The 20,747-nt window shown below is 40.3% G+C and overlaps 1 protein-coding gene across 2 annotated transcripts in view; it reads left to right on the top strand.

Annotated features, from left to right (window-relative positions):
* Positions 1-15,160, top strand: part of SYNJ2BP (synaptojanin 2 binding protein) — a 38,750-nt gene extending 23,590 nt beyond the window's left edge. The window contains exons 2-5 of one of the 2 annotated variants that reach the window (XR_008199988.1): positions 596-732; positions 9,717-9,812; positions 12,411-13,205; positions 14,478-15,160. Coding sequence is in view for 1 of the 2 variants with exons in the window: in XM_052646652.1 (XP_052502612.1) it covers positions 596-732; positions 9,717-9,812; positions 12,411-12,551 (374 nt within the window). In the remaining variant the exon portion in view is untranslated. Of the gene's footprint in view, positions 1-595; positions 733-9,716; positions 9,813-12,410 lie in introns of both variants that reach the window. The other variant, XM_052646652.1, reaches the window with a different exon arrangement.
* Positions 15,161-20,747: the final 5,587 nt, after the last annotated feature.

The following is a 20,747-nucleotide window of genomic DNA, read 5'->3' as shown; positions in this document are numbered from 1 at the left end:
CCTGATTCTGCCCTCAGGGGTGGGGGTCGGGGGGCTGAGGCTGTCATGGCTTTCAGGAAGCAGTGTAAACTGATGAAGACAAATACATTCTGTGCAACGATGCATCTTGTGAGCTCCACGGTGGCTCTGCAGGCAGCTAGGCTGGGGAGAGGCTAAGCTAAAGTTGAGCAGGGTGCTTTCCTGCAGGGCTTCTCAGAGCCTTTCCTGTCATTATAATGACAGGTGATATTTATTAACCACTTACTCTGAGCTATCACAGTGCTAATGACTTTGAAAAAAAAAACTTTTTTTCTTTTTGTATTCAACTAACCATGTTGATCACTGTGTTTGTATTTTTAGCCCTGGCTGGTCTGATTGAGTAACTCTGGGTGCTCTTGACCTCTGTTAGTGATACTAATCACTGACCTTGCCCATTACTAGCCACCAGCTACATCTGGTGTAGTCTGGACTTCCCCACCCCGCTTACCCCCCACCACCACTCCCTAACCCCTACCCTTGCCACAAGGCTTTCCTTTCTCTTTCTCCTTATCTTCTTTAACCTCTTTCCGCCTTCTTCACCCCTATCTCCTTTACAACTCCTCCATGATTTTCTTAGGGCTGGGCTTCAACATCGTCGGTGGGACAGATCAGCAGTATGTCTCCGACGACAGTGGCATCTTCGTCAGCCGCATCAAAGAGAACGGGGCTGCAGCCCTGGATGGGCGGCTCCAGGAGGGTGATAAGATCCTCTCGGTGAGAACTGGCTTCCGCCTCCTTCACTGTCCTTGGCTCCTTAGTCACTAGTGCCTAACCCCAACCCCTTCCTTGGGAAGATTCCTGCCTGCCTTTCTGGATCTGGAAATACAGTAATTCCCTCACAGACGAATGTGTTCCAGTCTGAGAGCAAGTTCATAAGGCTGATTTGTTCGTAAGTCCAACAAAGTGAGTCTCGGTACCCAGCTAACACAATGGCTACATAGTACTGTACTGTATTAGGTTTATAATACTTTTCACACAAATAATGCTTTGAAAACAGAAAATGAAACATTTTAAATCTTACAGTCCAGTACCTTGAAAAGTAGAGGAGTACAACAGCTGGCAGATAGGGGCTGACAGTGAGTGAACAGGCAAGCAGAGTTATTGGAGGAGCGAGAAGAGGTGGGAGATGATAGAGCTGAAGGGTGCTCAGCTAAAGGAGATGGAGGGCAAGCTGCAGTTTCATCAGGCCTTTCATGACTGGACATTCGAACACATACTTGCATCTTTAAACGTTCGTATGTAGGGGACTTACTGTATCCAGATTGCAGAGTTTGGTAAGAGGGACCTTGATCAGTTATCTTTTCCAACTCTGCCATAGAGCATGGAGGATAGTACGTCATGCAATGGAGAAGGCAAATTAAATCCAGAACGTGAGGGATTGGTGTGTGGGAAAGGGACTTAAAATTCACATTTTTTGTTGTTCTTTTATTATACTTTATTACTTCCTTTTGTTGATTAAACACTAAAGTGAGTCTTCCTTTACTTCAAAATTGGAGACAAAAGAGGAAGGTAGAAATTGTGTCCTTTTAGACTCAAAGACCTTTTTAAACTCATTATTTAGAGGAAATTTGGAATGCAGTCTGATTTGGTTATCTGTCCACCGTGCTCCCACTTCACCCTGCTAATGTCTCTAAGAGGGCATTGACTACATGGTTATCATTGATTTTATTATTTTCTGGAAGTTCCTCAAGGGCTCAGACTACATCTTTTTTTAACCATTTATATTCTAGCACAGTGTTTAATATATATTTAACAAATTAACAAGTTAAGAAATTTAAGAACACCTGGAAAGGTTGGCTGATCTAGAATATAAAATAATAGCATCATGGATGGTAATACCCCATTTTAATCCTTCTCACTGATTGTTTTGCCTCTTTACTGTCTCCTAGGCCCTGTTTATTAATCTGTGAGATAAAGACAATAATAATCTACCTAAGTTTAGAAGCAGGTCATTTCTTATTGCTCCTAGGAAAAAGACATTCTGAAAACATGAAGTCAACTTGAGTGATGTGTTAAGGAAAACTTGAGAATGGGTTGTTAAGGTTAAAGTGTAGCATGTAGTTGGAGACTATGCAGTGTAGTATTTTGACACGTAACGGCATTCTCTTCAAAATACTGGGAACGAGGCTTCATGGTGAAGAGGGACCTGAAAAAAGTTGGGTTAAGAAGAGAGTCATTATTCAAAAGGCTTTGGTTAAAGATAAATCACTGAGAAATGAGAATAATTTAAAGGTTTTGAGCATTCTATGCCAAGCAGTATACTGAGAACTTTAAACTTACTTAGTATTATAGCAACCCTACAAGGTGGGTATAATTGTTATGCGCATTTTGCAGCTAAGGAAGCTTAGTGAGGTCAAACAGCTTGCCCAAGGTCATATAACTAGTAGATGGCAGAGGACTTGGTCTGCAAATTGGGAACCTCTACTTTTAACCCATATACTATATTGTCTCCTAAAAGATAAATGAGGAGCTGGGGTTCTTTATCCTAAAGAGAAAGTTGCATGCTGAATTAGTAGAGTTTATGTATGGTTTTACATAAAAACTGAAATTAGTCTTTTCTATTAAGGGTAAAATGATAGAACTAAAGGACATACACCTCAATGTGAGAGAATTTATTAGACCTGAGCCAAGATAAAGGAGCCTTTTGTACGTGAACCATCACCTCAGAGAGAAAAGAAATTACTGGAAGGCCACTCAAGTGTTTTTAAAAGATATGGTAGGAGATAAATATCAACGAAGAGAAAAGTAGATGTCTAAAAACCTCAGCTCAATTGTCTTTAAAATTTATAGCAGAGAACTTGACTTTATCAAAATACAAAAAATTGATTATAAAGATCTTTTGCAAGATATAAAACATTGCAACTACATATAAGACATATTCCAAAGAATGATTCAAGTTTATGTTCTGGCCAGATAAGGAAGAGGTATGTAAAAGAAGGGAAGAGAAAATGCCAGGCAAACAGAAGGCAAAAATATAAGACAGTATTCTTACCTGGGAAATTCCATGGATAGAGGAGCCTGGTGAGCTGTAGTGCATGGGGTCACAAAGAGTTGGGACATGACTTAGCAACTGAGCACCCAGGGTATCTCACTATTGTTGGGCTTCCCTGGTGGCTCAGTGGTAAAGAAGCTGCCTGCCAGCGCAGGAGATGTGGGTTCAGTCCCTGCGTCGAGAAGATCCCCTGGAGAAAAAATGGCAACCCACTCCAGTATTCTTGCCTGGGAAATCCCATGGACAGGGGAGCCTGGTGGGCTACAGTCCATGGGGTCGCAAAAGAGTCAGCGACTAACCACAGCAACAGCCCTCTTCCCTCCTTCACCACACCTCAGGGAATGCAGTCACCCTCACCACAGGGCCCCTCTTATTGTTTGCCTTCATCATAAGACAGATACTGAGAGAAATAGAGAAGACCGAAGAAAAGACGGAGCTTATACAAGAGGAAAAGGCCAGCCTGCTCTCTGTTTACCTAGGGCTACATTCTTTGTCTCCAGTTCCCCTTCTAAGAGTGTGCTGCAGAATTTAAATTCTAGATCCCGTTTCTTATGAAACACTGCCTCACCATCCTGTTCCCTCTGTATCCTTAAGTGTACTTGTTAGGCGTTAACCATTAAATGGTTCCACCTGTTCTTGAGCTTGCTTTATCTCTTTGATGTACTTATGTGCTCATTTATAATTAACTTTGGAGTCTCTATAAAATGATGCTAAATTATTTATTGGCCTGTATTCCCATTTGTTCTTTAAGGGCTTCCATATTTTCCTCACATGGTTATTTTTCCATGTTGTAAAATTTGCTCCGACTATATCTGGTGCTAGGTAATCAGACTAAGAATATGTCCTTTCTTTAGTATATATTCATTTTTGGTAACTAATAGAAGTATCGTTAAATGACCTAGATTTCATGTGACTAATTATTGACCATTAGTTTAAAGCTTCCCTGGTGGCTCAGATGGTAAAGAATCTGCCTGCAGTGCAGGAGACGAGTGTGATCCCTGAGTCAGGAAGATCCCCTGGAGAAGGGAATGGCTACCCACTCCAGTATTCTTGCCTGGAGAATTCCATGGACAGAGGAGCCTGGCAGGCTACTGCCATGTGGTCACAAAGAGTCGGACATGACTGAGCAAGTATCACTTTCACTTTTCACTTAGGAGATCAGTTGGAAACTAGAAACTCTCATCCAGTCAGTTACAGAGACATTGAAATATGCAGGATCCTTTAGACAGAGTACCTCTAAGGAAAAGTCCTTGTTTTCTCATCTCTTTTAGCACCATGTACGCCTGTAGCTGGCACAGAGGAAGCATCTAGTAAGCTAGCTGCTCTGTGAATGAAGCTCTGTCACCTAGGAGCTTATAGCAAATGCAGAATATTAGGAATGAATTATAACATAACTGACTTTTTTGGTTTGACTTTATTAATTGGAACTAGATAATCTTTTTTTTTCTTTAATGAAAAAAGAGGATCCCTCCCCCCAAATTGTAATTCATTTTAAGATTTGGGGGAAGAATTAAATTATCCAGAGTATAATCTGATATCAATGCTTACTAAATTGAACCCATTCTTTCTCTGTATCTTACACATCTGTATTTATATTATCCTATAGTTAGCACTCCAGTAACTCTTACATTATCCTAAATGTTAGATTATCTTAATGCCATCCAAAATTATTAATCATCCAAGAAGTCTTATTTTAACTCAGTTTACTCCTTTTCTAAGGCAGGAAATGGGAAACTCATTTTTAAATACTGATAATAGCCATAGTCAAAGCAAAAAATCGTATGACTCCCCATCTGTTAACTAGAATATCACACTCTTAACACTGATCATTCAGTTAACAAAATTTTCTAGCATGTTGCAGATCTATCATATCTCAAGTTTAATACAACTTACAGTACCATGAGTTAAGGAAACTGAAGTAACAAGTTTAGCAGTATTCTAAGATTTCTCAGTTGAATAGCTCTTGGTAGTAAAATTGAGGTCCAAGGAACATCTGCCCATCACCTGGGAGTTTATTACAAATGCAGAGTCTCAGGAAACAGCCTGTGGATAAATTTTGAGAAGCACAGCTATAGGCAAGTGTTTTTCAAACATTTCAAATTATGACCTGTAATGGGAAATGCACACACACACACATAACCGAAGTTAAACAAAATAATACCTATCTCTTCTGTATATGATGCATTTTGATATGTTGTGTTTTCTAATTTCACTTATTTAAAATTATTTCTCATATTTAAAATTAAATTCTAATCTTGACCCACTGGATTGACTTCACTATCTTTTGTAATGGGTCAACAAACCTGTCTTTGGAAAATCACTACTCCAGTAAATGGAAAATCATTGATGGAGTCTAGATGCATAGACTATGGATTAAGTAGGGTAAGTAGACTGGGTGTGGAGAAAGCTTCAAGCAATTTAGGTTAAAGCTAACTCAAACTTCAGAATCACCGGATTACTAGAATAGGGCCTAATAAATTGCACTTTTAACAAATCTCCAAGTTAATGCTGCTGGTCCTGAGACCATTCTTTGTGAACCTTTGGTTTATATTATTAGGTTGGTACAAAAGTAACTGCCGTTTCAAACCATGAATTTTCAATCATTATAACTAGGATCAAACACACCTTTATTAATCAAAATAGAAACTGTTACAATCAACACATTTTTGCCAATGAGAAATACGTTTTTTTATTCCTGTAGGGTAAAGATCTATACTTTGGGATTCGATGAACTCTTGGAAAGCATTTTCTGCCTCGGCTGGTTGTGGAAGCGTTTTGCCTGCAAAAAATTGTTGAGATACTTGAAGGGTAGTCAGCTGGCGAGAGGTTAGGTGAATATGGCCCGTGAGGCAAAACTTCGTAGTCCAGTTCATTCAACTTTTACAGCATTGGTTATGTGATGGGCAGTTGGACATTGTCTTGGAGAAGAATTGGGCCTATTCTGTTGACCGATGCCAGAGTCAGGCATTGCAGTTTTCAGTGCATCTCTCAATTTGCTGAACATACTTCTCAAATGTAACGGTTGCACCAGGATCAGACGGGCCTCAGACCACCAAACAGTGACTGTGACCTTTTTTTCGTGCAAGTTTGGCTTTGGGAAGTACTTTGGCGCTTCTTCTCAGTTCAACCACTGAACCAGTTGTCATATAAAATCCACTTTTTGTCACATTTCACAGTCCAAGAAATGGTTTGTTTTGTTGCGTACAATAAGAGAAGACAACACTTCAAAAATGACATTTTTTTGTTTGTTTTTTGGTCAGCTCATGAGGCACCCACTTATCAAGCTTTTTCATCTTTCCAAAATACTTCAAATGCTGAATGACCTTGAATGGTCGATGTTGAGTTCTAGGACAACTTCTTGTGTCGTTGTAAGAGGATCAGCTTCTATGATTGCTTTCAGTTGGTTGTTATCAACTTTCAACAGCCAGCCACTGCACTTCCATCTTCAAGGTTCTCGTCTCCTGTGCAAAACTTCTTGAACCACCACTGCACTGTACGTTCATCAGCAGTTCCTGGGCCAAATGTGTTGCTGATGTTGCAAGTTGTATCCACGGCTTTATGACCCATTTTGAACTCAAATAAAAAAATTTTTTGAATTTTCTGTTTGTCTAACATCAATCATTTCTATAGTCTAAAATAAATATAAAATAAACAGTAAGTAATAAGTCACTATTAAAAGAACATAAAGCAGGAAATTCACTTTAAATGATGTAGAGCATAACCATATTTCTTTAAGAATGTATCCCAATATCAAATGGCAAATTTCCACAGTGTAGAACCACAATTACTTTTGCACCAACCTAATAGGATTGCAATAGAGTGGATTCCACATATATTTGGGATGAAAATCTGCAGCACTTGGAAGTTAGTCTGTATGAGCTGGAATCTGTAACACACTTAGAGGAGGTAAATATTAGAAAGCAAATTCAGCTTTAGAGTAGAGAGATGTATACTTTTCAAGAGAGAAAGAATCAGTTTTATGGAGCTGTTTTACCTCCCACATACTTAGGCAAAGGATGAGAAATGATTCTTTAAAAATGAAATTCCCTTTGCATTTCTAAAAGGCTTAAAAAAAAAAATTTTTTTTAAGCAATTAGAGTAACTGACCTCTTAGAATACCTTTAGAAAACTAAGAGGGTTGAAAGGTATCATTGGCCTGTGCTCTTCTTTTGTCTGATGTTACCCAATGTCTTTCTTCCCTGTTGTCAAAAGGAAGCGCATGTGAGGACCAAGGTTACACTTGCCTTCCCAGCAACAAGTGAACTTCCTGAAGCAGGGAAGATACCAGAAACTTAAAACAACCCTTTACATATATAGTTTTGATACAGTTCTGTATCAAACTGTTCATGGGAACAGCAGACTCTAAAACTACAGTAGATATAGACACACACAGTCTCACACAAGAGAAAAAAAGAAAAAGCAATCCAAACACAACACTAAAGATGGTCATCAAACCACAGGAGGAGAGAACAAGAGAGGAATGAAGAAGAAAGACCTACAAAAACAAACCGAGAACAGGGCCTCCTTTGTGTCTCAGTGGTATTTAATCTGCCTGCCAGTGTAGGAGATACTGGTTCAAGCCCTGGTCCAGGAAGATCCCGCGTGTGTTGGAACAACTAAGCCCATGCGTCACAACTATTGACCCTGTGCTTTGGAGCCCGGGAGCCAAAACTACTGAGCCCATGCTCCTGCTGCTCAGTAGCTTCAGTGGCGTCTGACTCTCTGCAACCCCAGGCATTGTAGCCAGCCAGCCTCTTCTGTGCATGGGCTTTTTCAGGCAAAAATACTGGAGTGGGTTGCCATTTCCTCCTCTGGGGGATCTTCCTGACCCAGGGATTGAATCTGCATCTCGTGCGTCTCCTGTACTGCAGGTGGATTCTTTACTGCTGAGCCACTGGGGAAGCCCAGGCACCACAACCTCTGAAGCCCTCACACCCTAGAGCCTGTGCTCCACAATGAGAGAAGCCCTCATGCTGCAGCTAGAGAGCACCCCACGCAGCAATGAGACCCAGCACAGCCAAAAAAAAGGAGAAAGCAGCACTAGGAGGATATTAAGAAACCTTAAGGGGAAAGGAAAGAAAATGGAGAGAATGTTTGTCATAAGTTCTTAGTATTCTCAAAAAAGATAAGACACGGATCTGCTGAGAAAAGAGATGGAATTGGAGTTTGATGGTAGGAAAGGTCTTGGGAACAGCTACCCACTGCGTATGTATTAGGGAGTTGAGAAGGATTGTAGTTGAGATGAGAAGAATAGTAAAGGTACAGCAGAAGCCAGCTCACATGCGTCTGTGGTGGAAAACGTGACTGTATCTTTCTCTCGGAATATTGAGCTCACTGATGACAAGGAAAAGAAATGCAGTGTGTTGCCCAGGACTGGAAAGATGGTAGAAGATCCTGGTGATAAGGGATTCCAGTCATTTTTCAAATGCCTTTTTGAAATAGTACAAACTCCTAGATGTGTAAAAGGCATTGATGAGAATGAAGAGGAGATTTTCAGAGGTATAGGAAATATGGAGAAAGTCGATTTTTTATCTTTTTTTTTTTTTTTTTTTAAGTTTGAGATATTGGAGCTGAAGCATGCCTAATGTTGAAGTGGAAGGCTTATGCCGTTGGTGACTAGAACGGAATAGAGCTGGAACCCTGCAGTTGGGACAGTTAATAAGGCCAGGGTGATGATGGAGTTATTCAGCAAGAATATTGACAGGGAAAAGACTGGAGGGATAGTTCTGAACCTCTTGGAGAAGGGAAACCGTGACAAGGAAGATGAGAAGGTTGAATAAGTAAATGACTTGAGCTTCAGCAAAGGAAAGAATAGCTGGTGAGTCAGGGTGGAGGAGGAGGAGTGCAGAAGGAGCAGTAAGAGGCAAGAGCACCTTAGTATTCCTTCCCGGATATAAAACACTTAGCCCTCGCTTCTACAGTTACTATGACTTTGGGTAAATTACCTAACCTTGCTAAGCTTCAGGTTTTTTTTTATTTTTATTTTTTAATTGCTGAAAACAAGATAAAAATAATGTCTACCTCATAGGATTGTGATTACTCAATGAGTAATGTATGAAAGCATGTAGAACAGAACCTACCAAATATATTAGATGTTCTTGCTACCATTGCCAGGTATGAAAGCTATGGAGATTTTACATAAAGTGGGCTACACTGTATCCCTTGAGTACAGCATAGACTAGGTATCACTTGTGGCCAGTGTCACTCCTGACACTGAGAAGTGTTGATAGCAGAGCCCTTCGCCTCTCTTACCTTTAGGTGGTAGGACTCAGCTTCACCAAAACATTTTTAGTAGTTTGTATCATCACAGAAATATGTTTTTTTTAGTAAATTTGAGGAGGATAGGAATATCCAAGGAGTCAGTGGAAATTGTTCAGAATAGAACAAAAACAATAGAAGAGGCTAGTCGATTTATACCACATCAAACTAAATTGTGGGAGAGCTTCCTAGAGTTACATTTCTAGAGCTGAAGCTGGCCCGGCCATGCCAGGGATTAAAAATATAAAGGGTATAGAGTGGTAACCTGGAAGACCTGTAGCTTTGAAGATGAAAAAGTTATTCTGAGTTCTAAGTTAACTTTACCCCTTCTCCTAGCCCTTGGAATTGTCTCTGTTTTTAAATATGTGGTCACATGTAAGTAAATCTTTTGACTTATGAGAGTTCACATTCTGTATCTTTCACTACTTTTCCTTGCTGTTTTTGACAGGTCAACGGCCAAGACCTAAAGAACCTGCTGCACCAGGATGCTGTGGACCTCTTCCGTAACGCGGGCTATGCTGTGTCCCTGAGAGTGCAGCACAGGGTAGGTGTCGTTTGCCGTCACCGAGTTTTTGTGACATTGTTGTGAATTAATTATGTGGTGTAATCTTCAGTAGTGTGTTTGGCTTTTTTCCTTCCCCTCTCATTCTTTTGAAGAGATTATCTGTGCATAGGCAAGGGTGTTCTGAGACTTCTCCTAATCATTAAAGGAAATTCTTAACTACATTTGCAACCCAGTAGCTTCAAGATAATATGGCCTAAAGATAAAGCTTGACAACCAAATTAAAATAAATCGGGAAGAATATAACTGGGCCAATTTTATTTCTTAGTAGAGGAAACATATGTCTTCCCTTGAACATTTTTATTTATGAAACTCTTAAGTGACAGAGGTGGTGGGTTTTTTGATATCCACTGTGTGCTTTTCCCTATCATCATCTTAAACACTTGTCTTATCATCTTGGGGATCCTCTTGACCTAAGCCCTCATGCTTAAAGGGGAGCTCTAGGAGAAAAGAAATGAGATTCAGAATTTGATCAAGACAGCTACCTATCCCTAAGTCCTCTCCTTAGTTCCTAGTGTTTTATCATTTACATGATAAGAAGAAAAGCCTGAGTGGACATAATCCTCCTGTAGCATGAAGGACTTTGGAATGCACTTATAACACAGGTTCACTGTGTCTTTAAAGTTGCTCACTCTTAAATTGATGCTGTCTTTGCCTCACCCAACTCCCGAGTGAGGCTTCAGAGACTGAAGAATTCAACAGGAGATAGTGAAAGAAGTGTAAATGGCACAAGGCATGAAGGATCTGAGAAAACAGCCAGGGTTGCAAGCAGAATCTGGGTGTGATGGATTAGGAAACCAGGTCAATAGGAGACGTTAGTATTCAGCTGCTTCTGCCTCGGCCCTTCTATGTTTCTAAAGTATGGGAGAAAGTATTGATATGCAACAGATAAAGGCAAGCAAATATAGGCTTACACTCTAATATGATTAGAGTTAATTTTGAAGGCATGTGAGTTCATTTTTTAAGGAAACATCCATAAATAACTCCAAACAAAACAGATTGTTCTGGTCAAGGAATTGGCCTATAAAAGCCATGTGTTTCTATTGAGCATGTTCTCTCAGGACATCTCATCTGGAAATGAATGAAAGCTAGAAGGGGGGATATAAGATAAAAAAGGTAGTTTTTTCAGTCTTTTCTTTCAGATTGAGAGGTCAGAGTTTCATGGACTAATGAGATTAAATCTAACTAAAACAAGACGGCTTCACAATTACTAAGTTATCTATTACCAGTTAATATTAATCTAATTTGAAAAGATACATGCCCTCAACATTCATAGCAGTGCTGTTTACGATAGCCAAGACATAGAAGCAACCTAAGTGTCCAGTGACAGATGACTAGATAAAGAAGATATGGTGTACGTTTGTATGTGATAATGGAATATTACTCAGCCATAAAGAATAAAATATTGCCATTTGCAGCAACATGAATAGACCTAGAGATTATCATATTAAGTGAAATAAATCAGAGAAAAACAAATCCTGTATCATATCACTTACATGTGAAGTCTAAAAAAAAATGAGGCAAATGAACTTATTTATGAAACAGAAATAGACTCACAAACATAGAAAAAAATTTAGGGTTACCAAAAGGGATAGTGGAGGCAGGGGAAGAGATAAATTAGGAGTTTCAGATTAACATATATATACTATTATATATAAAGTAAATAATAACCTTCTGTATAACACAGGGAGCTCTATTTGGTATCTTGTAGTAACCTATGATGGAAAAGAATCTGAAAAAGAATATGTATATACTGAATCACTTTGCTGAAACTAACACAGCATTATAAATTAACTGTACTTCAATTTTTTTAAGTGGTTTTTTAAAAAAAGTTGATGTTAAGAGAGGCTACCTTTTACAAGATTGACTGAAATGAAGAAAAATTACCAGCCTCAAAAGGGAATGTTTCAGCAATGGAAAATTATAACTGTTAGGATCTGAAATTTTTTAACTTATTTACGTTTGCATCTTTTACCTCCATTCCATATAAGTTTCACCTTTATCTTTGCCTAGAATTACAGAATGGGGGATGAAGGACAGGACCCCATCTTCAGAAGGAGTAGGTACCTTTCAGGAATTGAAAAGTATTTCTAAATAATGGCATTGCGCCTGTCCCATTGCTCAGATCTGCTGTTATTACACGCTGACTACTGATAAATCTTTCTCGATAAACGTTTCTAGAAAGATGGACACCTCTGCCCTTGCCCAGTAATTTCCAGGCTTCCTATAGGATCAGTAGGCTTCATTTCATATCTTCATTTCCCTGGTATGGTATACATATAGTTTAGTGGACAGTGCAGAAATAGGAAGAGGTTATCTGACTTAACCTTCGGTCCCTTTAGGTCAGTAGCACAGCAAGGTTAAATGCCTTTCCATCAGACTGACTTTGTTTCCCAAGAATCAGTGACATTGATGCATCAGCTCCAGATAGAGAGAGGACACCTTGTGTTTGGTAGTGCTTAGGGTGCACAGCTTTGAGTGATGCAGAGACTGCTGACCCAGGTAATGTGTCAGCTTGGACACTGCAGTTGTGGTAAACACACATTGTCACTAGAGTTAACCTTTTTCTTTCCCTTCCAGTTACAGGTGCAGAATGGGCCCATAGGACCTCAAGGCGAAGGGGAGCCAAGTGGTATTCCCATAACTATGGTGCTGGTGCCAGTGTTTGCCCTCACCGTGGTAGCAGCCTGGGCTTTCATGAGATACCGGCAACGACTTTGAAAAACTTGCTTTCTTCCTGTGCTCCCAAAGAAGAAGATACATTTCTCTTTTTCTCTCACCCTCTCCTGCCAGTCTTCCGTAACTTTTCCCTCTACGTAGCCAGCTCATGATTTCAAGAGACTGCTACCCAACCAGAATCTTGCTATTTGAAATCTCTGAATCCTCATTTTCTCATGGGAGAGTAAAGGCAGTGTCTGAAGGAAACCCGAAAGAAGGACTTGCCTAGAACAAACGAAGAGTTATATATTTTACTAGAACTGCCGATAGAAGTTCAGCTACAACCCAAAAAATGGGAAAGGTCCAGTCTTCCCATCACCCTGCAGTATTCCTTTTTTTCTTACCTGGCATGCATCAAAGGCCAGCTGTAATAAGAGGAAAACAGGATTTTTCTCTTTAATGATCTTCCTTGGGAAGTTTTTGTGGCCTTTTATTTAATTTCTAACTATTAATACCTACTTGGCACCTACTTTGTATCAAACAAAGATGATTGAGAAGAACATTTCTACTTTTTAAAACAAACATATATATATACACACACATGCACACACACACATATATACGTACATATTCATGTATGATATTATAATAGTGATGCCTTATGGAGAATTAAAGAAGTGGAAAGCAACTCCGGTTTCTAGGTTTCTGCTGTAAGGAGTAAGTGATAGTCTTCAATAGAAGAATTCAGTATGTAGCAAGAGTAATAGAGTGAGACTTAAAAGGATAGCAATCTGAGTCATTTAAAAAAACGAAAACTGAAGCAACTAATTAAGAATCTTAGAACAGTGTTTCTTCTTCATAATACCTGTGGTGACAACTGAGGTAAAATACCATAATCCAGCTTTGTGCAAACAAGTCTTTAAAAAACCTGGGAGATGTAAACGTAAATCTTACTAGTCTCTGGACTACTCTAGTGACTGTCTTGGTACCTTACCGTCCTGTTAAAGGATCAACTGGAATGACTGTAGTCAGAGCTATGAGGCCAAACCAACCCAGTGAAAACACTCAGGCCATCTACCAGTCTTTCCTGTTTCTGTTAACAGGCAAACTCTGAGAGAGGGACTGCTCCCCAGCAGGACGGGCATGAAATCAGCTCTCCTTCAACTCAGTTAAGTTGAACCTTTTTTTGAAAGGTTTTAAGCACTGGTTATGGCTTTTAATGAATGAACTATTTTGCAAGGAAGGGGAAGAAAGTTTTGTTTGTTTTAGGGGCTCTGGAAGTTTGGTTTATGTTTTGTGGGGAAAACTTATGGATGAATGGATATTAGGGAATACCAAGGGCACTAATGAGGTGGGAACCCTCCTGTTCTTGTGGTATTGAAGGTTGATTTTTAAAGCACTCATGAGAGCTGAACCAAGGCTAATTTTCTGGCTTAAAGAAAATCATTTCCATCCTCCACGTATACTTGGCAGGCTATAGGCTTTACATAATCTTGGCAGCAAGAGTATGAAAACTTTCCCTCAGGACTCAAGAAGTCAGTTGTGTCCAATTTTTAGCATGGATAATCTGATAAGAATTTTACAAATGTCTGTTGGACATCAGGTTTGTTACGACTTTTACAAAGAAGCAAAATACATAGCCTCCATCCTGAAGGGTTTTTGTTTTTGTTCCATTTGGGAAGAGAACACTTTTACACATGAAATAGTATACAGTTACCTGCATAGACAGGGCAATGCAAGTTAGGGTCAAATTTATATTGTCAACAACAAAAGGGATGGTTACTGAGAATTGAGGCACTTGAGAAAGTTCTATGGTGGAAGAGGTCAAGTTAAGGACCCTTGAGTTAGTCTAGTTAAGAGAATTCTTAAATAGATGAGAAGATAAAAGTATATCATAAGATTAAGTAATAGTTGAGAACAATAATAAAAGAAATGGCGCTATTCAGAATTCGATGCAGCAACAAAGACGTGCACTTTTTTTTTTTTAAGGAATTCAGAAAAAGAAAGCTGTTGATGGCATCAGGCCAGAGTGGAAAGAGAAGGCTTTTGAAACTAAAAATCTCAGTGAAGACTTTGCCTCTGGGTCACCTATTGGTAGAAGAAGAAACTTTCTGTAAACGATCCTGAGGATTTCTGCCTTCAGACCCAAACAGTTTAATACCTCTGAGACTCAACTTAGACAACTGCATTCATAGATTCCATGGAGAAACCCTCACAGTATTCCACTTCTCGCCTCAGCCAGCCCCACTGTGGAGGCGCAACCTCGGGTGCCCTTCCTATATAGGGAGGAATGTACAGCAGCCTCTGCAGTGGGCCTGCTTTCCTCCCAGGATTCCTCTCAAGGTTTGAACATTAACTCCTGAAAGGACCTTGAGACACACAACAGGAAGCAAGTGGCAAGCAGGATGGAAAGCTATTTCATCTTTTGTGTGTTGGTATATGTAAATAAAAACACCTATCACATCATTGGTAGAAGTTTTGCTTTGATAATAGGGATTCTGATACACTTTAATAATTCAGGTTTTCTCTGGAATTGTATTCAAAAGTCAATAGGGACTTCTCTGGTTGTCCAGTGGTTAAGAATCCACCTTCCAATGCAGGGGACACAGGTTTGATCCCTGGTTGGGGGACTAAGGTCCCTCATGCCTCAAGGCAGCTAAGCCTGCACCACAACCACTGAGCCTAAAGTATGCTAGAGCCCACGAGTCACAGCTAAGACCAGCTGCAGTCTAATTAATTAAAAAACAAAGATCAATACATTAAAAGGTTTAGGCAGGTATGCCACTTAAATTATATTCTTATTTCTGATTTTCTAGATAATTAAATTACTATAAGTGAAGTATTGGAGTCCATTGTAGGTCATTAAAACATTCATGCTGTTTGTAGATCAAATCTAACATTTCTATCACTTTATCAGTTGTATCTAATATTCCTTGCACCTAAATTACTAAGTTTTAAAGATTGAAAGTATCTTTTAAGACATTTACTTAAAACACTTCTCTACATTTATCATCCTATGTTATATATACAGTTCTAATGAGACAGTTTGCTTCAATTCTCTCTTACCTTTTCCTGCCAGATTTTAACCAGTGCTATTAACTTATTCATACCATCTAGCCATGTGTAACAGAAAAGGGAAATGAGGACCTGTTAACTGCATTCTGTGCCAGGTGCTGAACTAAACCCTGATTGGTAACACTGTTGATGCCTCACAACTCTGAGGTCTAGGTGTTGTTAAAAAGACAGTAAAGAAAAGAGAATAAGTTGCTTCCTAAGATTGCATAGGTGGTAATAATAGAGTCAGGATTTAAACTCAGGACTTAAGGTGCCACTACCAATGATACTTCCTTACTGGCTGCTGCTGCTGCTGCTAAGTCGCTTCAGTCGTGTCTGACTCTGTGTGACCCCATGGACAGCAGCCCACCAGGCTCCCCCATCCCTGGGATTCTCCAGGCAAGAACACGAATGGGTTGCCATTTCCTTCTCCAATGCATAAAAGTGAAAGTGAAGTTGCTCAGTCGTGTCCGACTCTTCACGACCCCGTGGACTGCAGCCTACCAGGCTCCTCCGCCCATGGGATTTTCCAGGCAAGAGTACTGGAGTGGGTTCCCATGGCCTTCTCCTCCTTACTGGCGGTGGTTCTCCAAGTGAGATTTCTGGACAAAAGTATCAGCATTACCTGGGAATTTGCTAGAAAAGCAAATTCTTGGGCTCCACCCTAGGAGTCAGACATTTAGTAGGGCACCCAGAAATAAGTTTTAAATAATCCTTCCAGGTAACTGATGCACACTAAAGTTTGAGAATCACTGTTGTATGCCAATAGTCGCCTTTTTCTCAGGGTAGAATCACCTGGAGAGCTGATAAAATTCTCATGTCCAGGCTGCAACCTAGATCAATTAAGTGGAAACTAAGGGTGGGAACAGGGCAGCAGTAAAACAGTTAATCAGGTGACTCCACTGTGCAGTGTCAGGAAAAGAAAAAAAAGGTATGGCATTTAAACTTACACTAAATTATTACATTCAGGCATCTCCAGCCCAAATAAGAATCTCACTCAGGCCTTTTTGGAGCCCCGCCCTCCATTAGCTTATGCCTCAAGTGTAGATGTGAAATAAGAAGTGAAGTGTTCTTTGGCTGTTGATTTGTTAGGGACTGACCAACTTCCAGTAAAATGTATTAGCATGTCAGTGTGTGCATCTATTGAAACTGAATCATAGAACATTGGAACTAAAAGATTCTAGAATGAATCTGTCTTAAAGATGAGAAAATCAGGGCTCAGAGGTATATAACAATCCAGATTAAAGAGTCTGTTGCAAAAGTGTCCTTTCTGTCTTAAATGTCTTGAATGCATCATATAGTGGATAGGCAAAACTATCCTTTTTATCTCACTTCCCTCTTCTTTCTTTGGGCCTTGAATAAAGACCAGAGAACTGATTGACAGCTGAAGGGTATTATTCCAAGCATCATGCCTGATTGGGAGATTGCATAGAATGATCTGAGAAAGATCTGCCCTCTTTTAAAAAAAAAAAAAGGCACAACGTGAGAGTTGGGTGTTAAAGTTTAATTTGTGGCAAAATGAGGACTATAGTCGTCCAGGAGATAGCATTTAAGATAACTCTGAGAAACTGCTCCAAAGAGGTAGCAGGGAAGTTCAGAGTATGATTTTGGTGAAGGGGGAATACATGCAATCAAGCACTTTTTTTTTTTTTTTTTTTTTTTTTGGCAAAAGCTTTCTGCTAGTCAAGAGGAGCAGCTGTTACCATGAAGGATTAAGTGTTTTTCTAGATATGAGGAGATAAACAAGAATTGGGCTCATAAAATCAGCTCCTGAGAATACCTAACTATCTGAAGACCTGTTCTGCTGCGTTTTCCCAGAGCACAGTGCCTCATTGCTATCTCCACCTTGAACTTTCAGGGGTGTTGAAAATCAATAGAGGAGCCTAAAAAGGATGCTGATCTTCAGCAGCTCATGATTTAATCCTTATAGAGGCAGATGGCAAGTGCCAATTTGGAGTTGACCTAGTATCAAATTGAATCAGATGAGTTCTTCTGCGACTAATTTCAATAGTTCAAAACTAGAGAAGTATGGTTTGTTTTTAACATTGGACATCATTTTTGTTGTGTAAATAAGCAATTTTTAAAAATGAAACAACATAAGGTTCTCAACTATGTGGGAGAGTAGAGTTCATGTAATTTCATGTGAAGCTGAAAGATTTTATTCCAATCTATTTTAGTCGAAACTTATCTTTGGACAGATGGGCGGGTTTTCCTTCATTCAACAAATGAGTGCCTACTATGTGCATCAGGATCAACTGTTCTGAGAGGGACAGTGTTTGAAGAGGGGATTGTGGGATGGGCAGATGATGAAAGGTGTCCGTGACAGTGACTCTCCCCAAAGATCTCATGCCGGGCCCTCCATGAAGCCTTTTTCTCCACTGATCTAGCTCACATGGGTCTGGCTCTCTTTCACTTAGAACTTGCATAGGAGGACAGAGGATTCAGTCATTACCATGGCTTTTCTGAGATATATGTAAGCAGGTGGAGGGCAGGAAGTCGGCCTTGTGTTTCTGTGTGAGCTGTATGTCAACTTGATGGGTGACTCGAGGCCCTTTCAGACATAAGTACAGACACTGATTCTTGGTGACAAGCAAAATTTTAAAAAGTGGGAGTGAATTTCTTGGAGGGTATGGAGTAGCTTATAGAAGGGGTGGAAAAGGTAAACTCCCAGACCTCAAGATGGCCCATAGCACTAGAGAGCAAGGAGGAAGGAAGAGGCAGACCCCATGGGGCACTGCCATCCAGTGAATCACCTTCAGCCACCTTCCATTCTTTGTTTATTTGGCTGTGCCAGGTCTTAGTCACAGCCTGCAAACTCTCAATTGTGGCCTTTGGGATCTAGTTCCTGACCAGGGATCAAATCCAGGCTCCCTGCGTTGGGAGCGTGGAGTCATGGCCACTGAGTCACCAGGGAAGTCCACCACCCTCTGTTCTTCTAGCCCTCCACCCAAGACTCAGATTTCCAGCTCAACCAACTACTGGCTTTATCACTTGGACAGGTCACTTAACCTCTGTGTTTGGGACTACTTGTTGGCAGAATGGGGCTATCAATTAAGCCCACCTCCTAGAGACATAGAAAGGACTAGATAATTCAGTACATGAAGGTTCTTAAGGGGCCTGTGTTAGTTGCTTAATCATGTCCGACTCTTTGCAACCCCATAGACGGCAGCCCACCAGGCCTCTCTGTCCATGGGATTTTCCAGGCAAGAACACGAGTGGGTTGCCATTTCCTTCTCCAACCGGAACGACAGAAAGAAAGTGAAGTCGCTCAGTTGTGTCTGACTTTGCGATCCCATGGACTGCAGCCCACCAGGCTCCTCCATCCATGGAATTTTCCAGGCAAGAGTACTGGAGTGGGTTGCCATTTCCTTCTCTGCTTAAGGGGCCTACCACCTAGCAAATACTGAATAGATGCTAATTTAAGGGACCGTTTTTAGTGGTCATTTTTTGACTTTTCACCTTGTGACCATTGTTTCCTTAAGTGATACTATGTCACATTAATGAATACTATAAGAGAATATGAAGATTCTCCTTAAAAAGAAAGGAAGATTAAAAATAACTTTTAAAACAGCCAGACAACTCAGCGAGTATCATTAAAGCAGGCAAAGTCTCAAGGTGCTGTAATCTTATGTCATGATTCCCAAGGCTTAATTGGAAATACAAGTTATAGAAAATGACCTAGGAACCTCGTAAGTCAAGCGGAATCATGCACAGAAATGCATAGGTGTTGAAAATACCATGACATTTTATTATAGTGGTAGATTTGTGCTTGTGTATATTGTTGTCTTTAAATTGCACATAACACTGTTAATCATTTATTACCGAGCAAATATATAGACCCCCTGGGCTTCCCAGGTGGCTCAGTGGTAAGGAATTTGCCTGCCAATGCAGGAGACACAGGAGACTCTAATTTGATCCTTGGGTTGGGAAGATCCCCTGGAGGAGAAAATGGCAACCCCACTCCAGTATTCTTGCCTGAAAAATCCCAAGGACAGAGGAGCCTGGCAGGCCACAGTCTACTGGGGGCCATAATCCATGAAGTTACAAAGAGTCGGACACAACTGAGCATGCACTATGTGCTAGGTGCTGAAGGTACAAATATAAATTAAATAGGGTCACTCTAAGCTGAAATAACTTATCATCTGAAAGGGAGGGAGTATTTGCTAGTGATTTTTTAAAAAATATTTTTACTTATTTATTTGGCTGTGCCAGGTCTTAGTTGGGGCATATGGGATCAAGTTTCCCAATCAGGGACTGAACCTGGTCCTCTGCATTTGAAGAGAAGACTCTTAGCCACTAGACCACCAGGGAAGTCCCTGCTGGTGATCTTGATGTCAAAGTATTTTTCTGATTTCACCTTAGAAGCAGTACATTCGAGTTGTGAAGCTCTTATGGGTGTGTGCTAAGTCACTTCAGTCATGTCCAACTCTGTGTGACTCTATGGACTGTAGCCTGCCAGGCCCCTCTGTCCATGGGATTCTTCAGGCAAGAATGCTGGAGTGGGTTGCCATGCCCTCCTCCAGGAGATCATTCTGACCCAGTGACTGAACCTGCATCTCTTATGTCTTCCGCATTCTCAGGCAGGTTCTTTACCATTAGTGCCACCTGGGAAGCCCCATAAAGCTTTTTGTGCATGCATGCTGAGTCTCTTAAGTCATGTCCAATTCTTTGCGACCCTATGGACTGTAGCCCACCAGGCTCTTCTATTCCATGGGATTCTCCGGGCAAGAATACTCTCACCTATGATATAATAGGGTTACAGTTGGTTGCTCTCCTGTGGTAAGCCCATTTGCTGTTTCTTTTTTATCTGTACATCTTTTTGAGACCAACACTCACATCCCAAAAGGCAATTGTAATCAAAGGAAGACAAAAGGAAGGCAGTATTTTAAGGAATTCTGATCAGAACCAAGTTCTTATGATGCAGATACTTGTAGAGAGATTTCAAAGCACTTAATCTGCTTTCTGATTTCACTTGATACACTTGATTCACTTTCTGATACACTTGATGATAGTGTAATAACCTATGGTATAAGCAACCATTGCTCTATCTAAGGAATCAAATGATTGCGAACATTAGGTCCTGTTTCTAAATGTTTTCCTTTCTTTTGCAGGGTGATAAATGGGAGAGGGAGAGAGCTGACGTGCATTTTTCAAATGCACGTCAATCATTAGCAGAGTCATTTACAAAAGAACTTTGTATTTCCT

This window comes from Budorcas taxicolor, chromosome 10, assembly GCF_023091745.1.
Source record: "Budorcas taxicolor isolate Tak-1 chromosome 10, Takin1.1, whole genome shotgun sequence".
Taxonomy (NCBI): domain Eukaryota; kingdom Metazoa; phylum Chordata; class Mammalia; order Artiodactyla; family Bovidae; genus Budorcas; species Budorcas taxicolor.
Note: the sequence above shows the minus strand (reverse complement) of the source record. Positions and strands in the feature narration are given on the sequence as shown.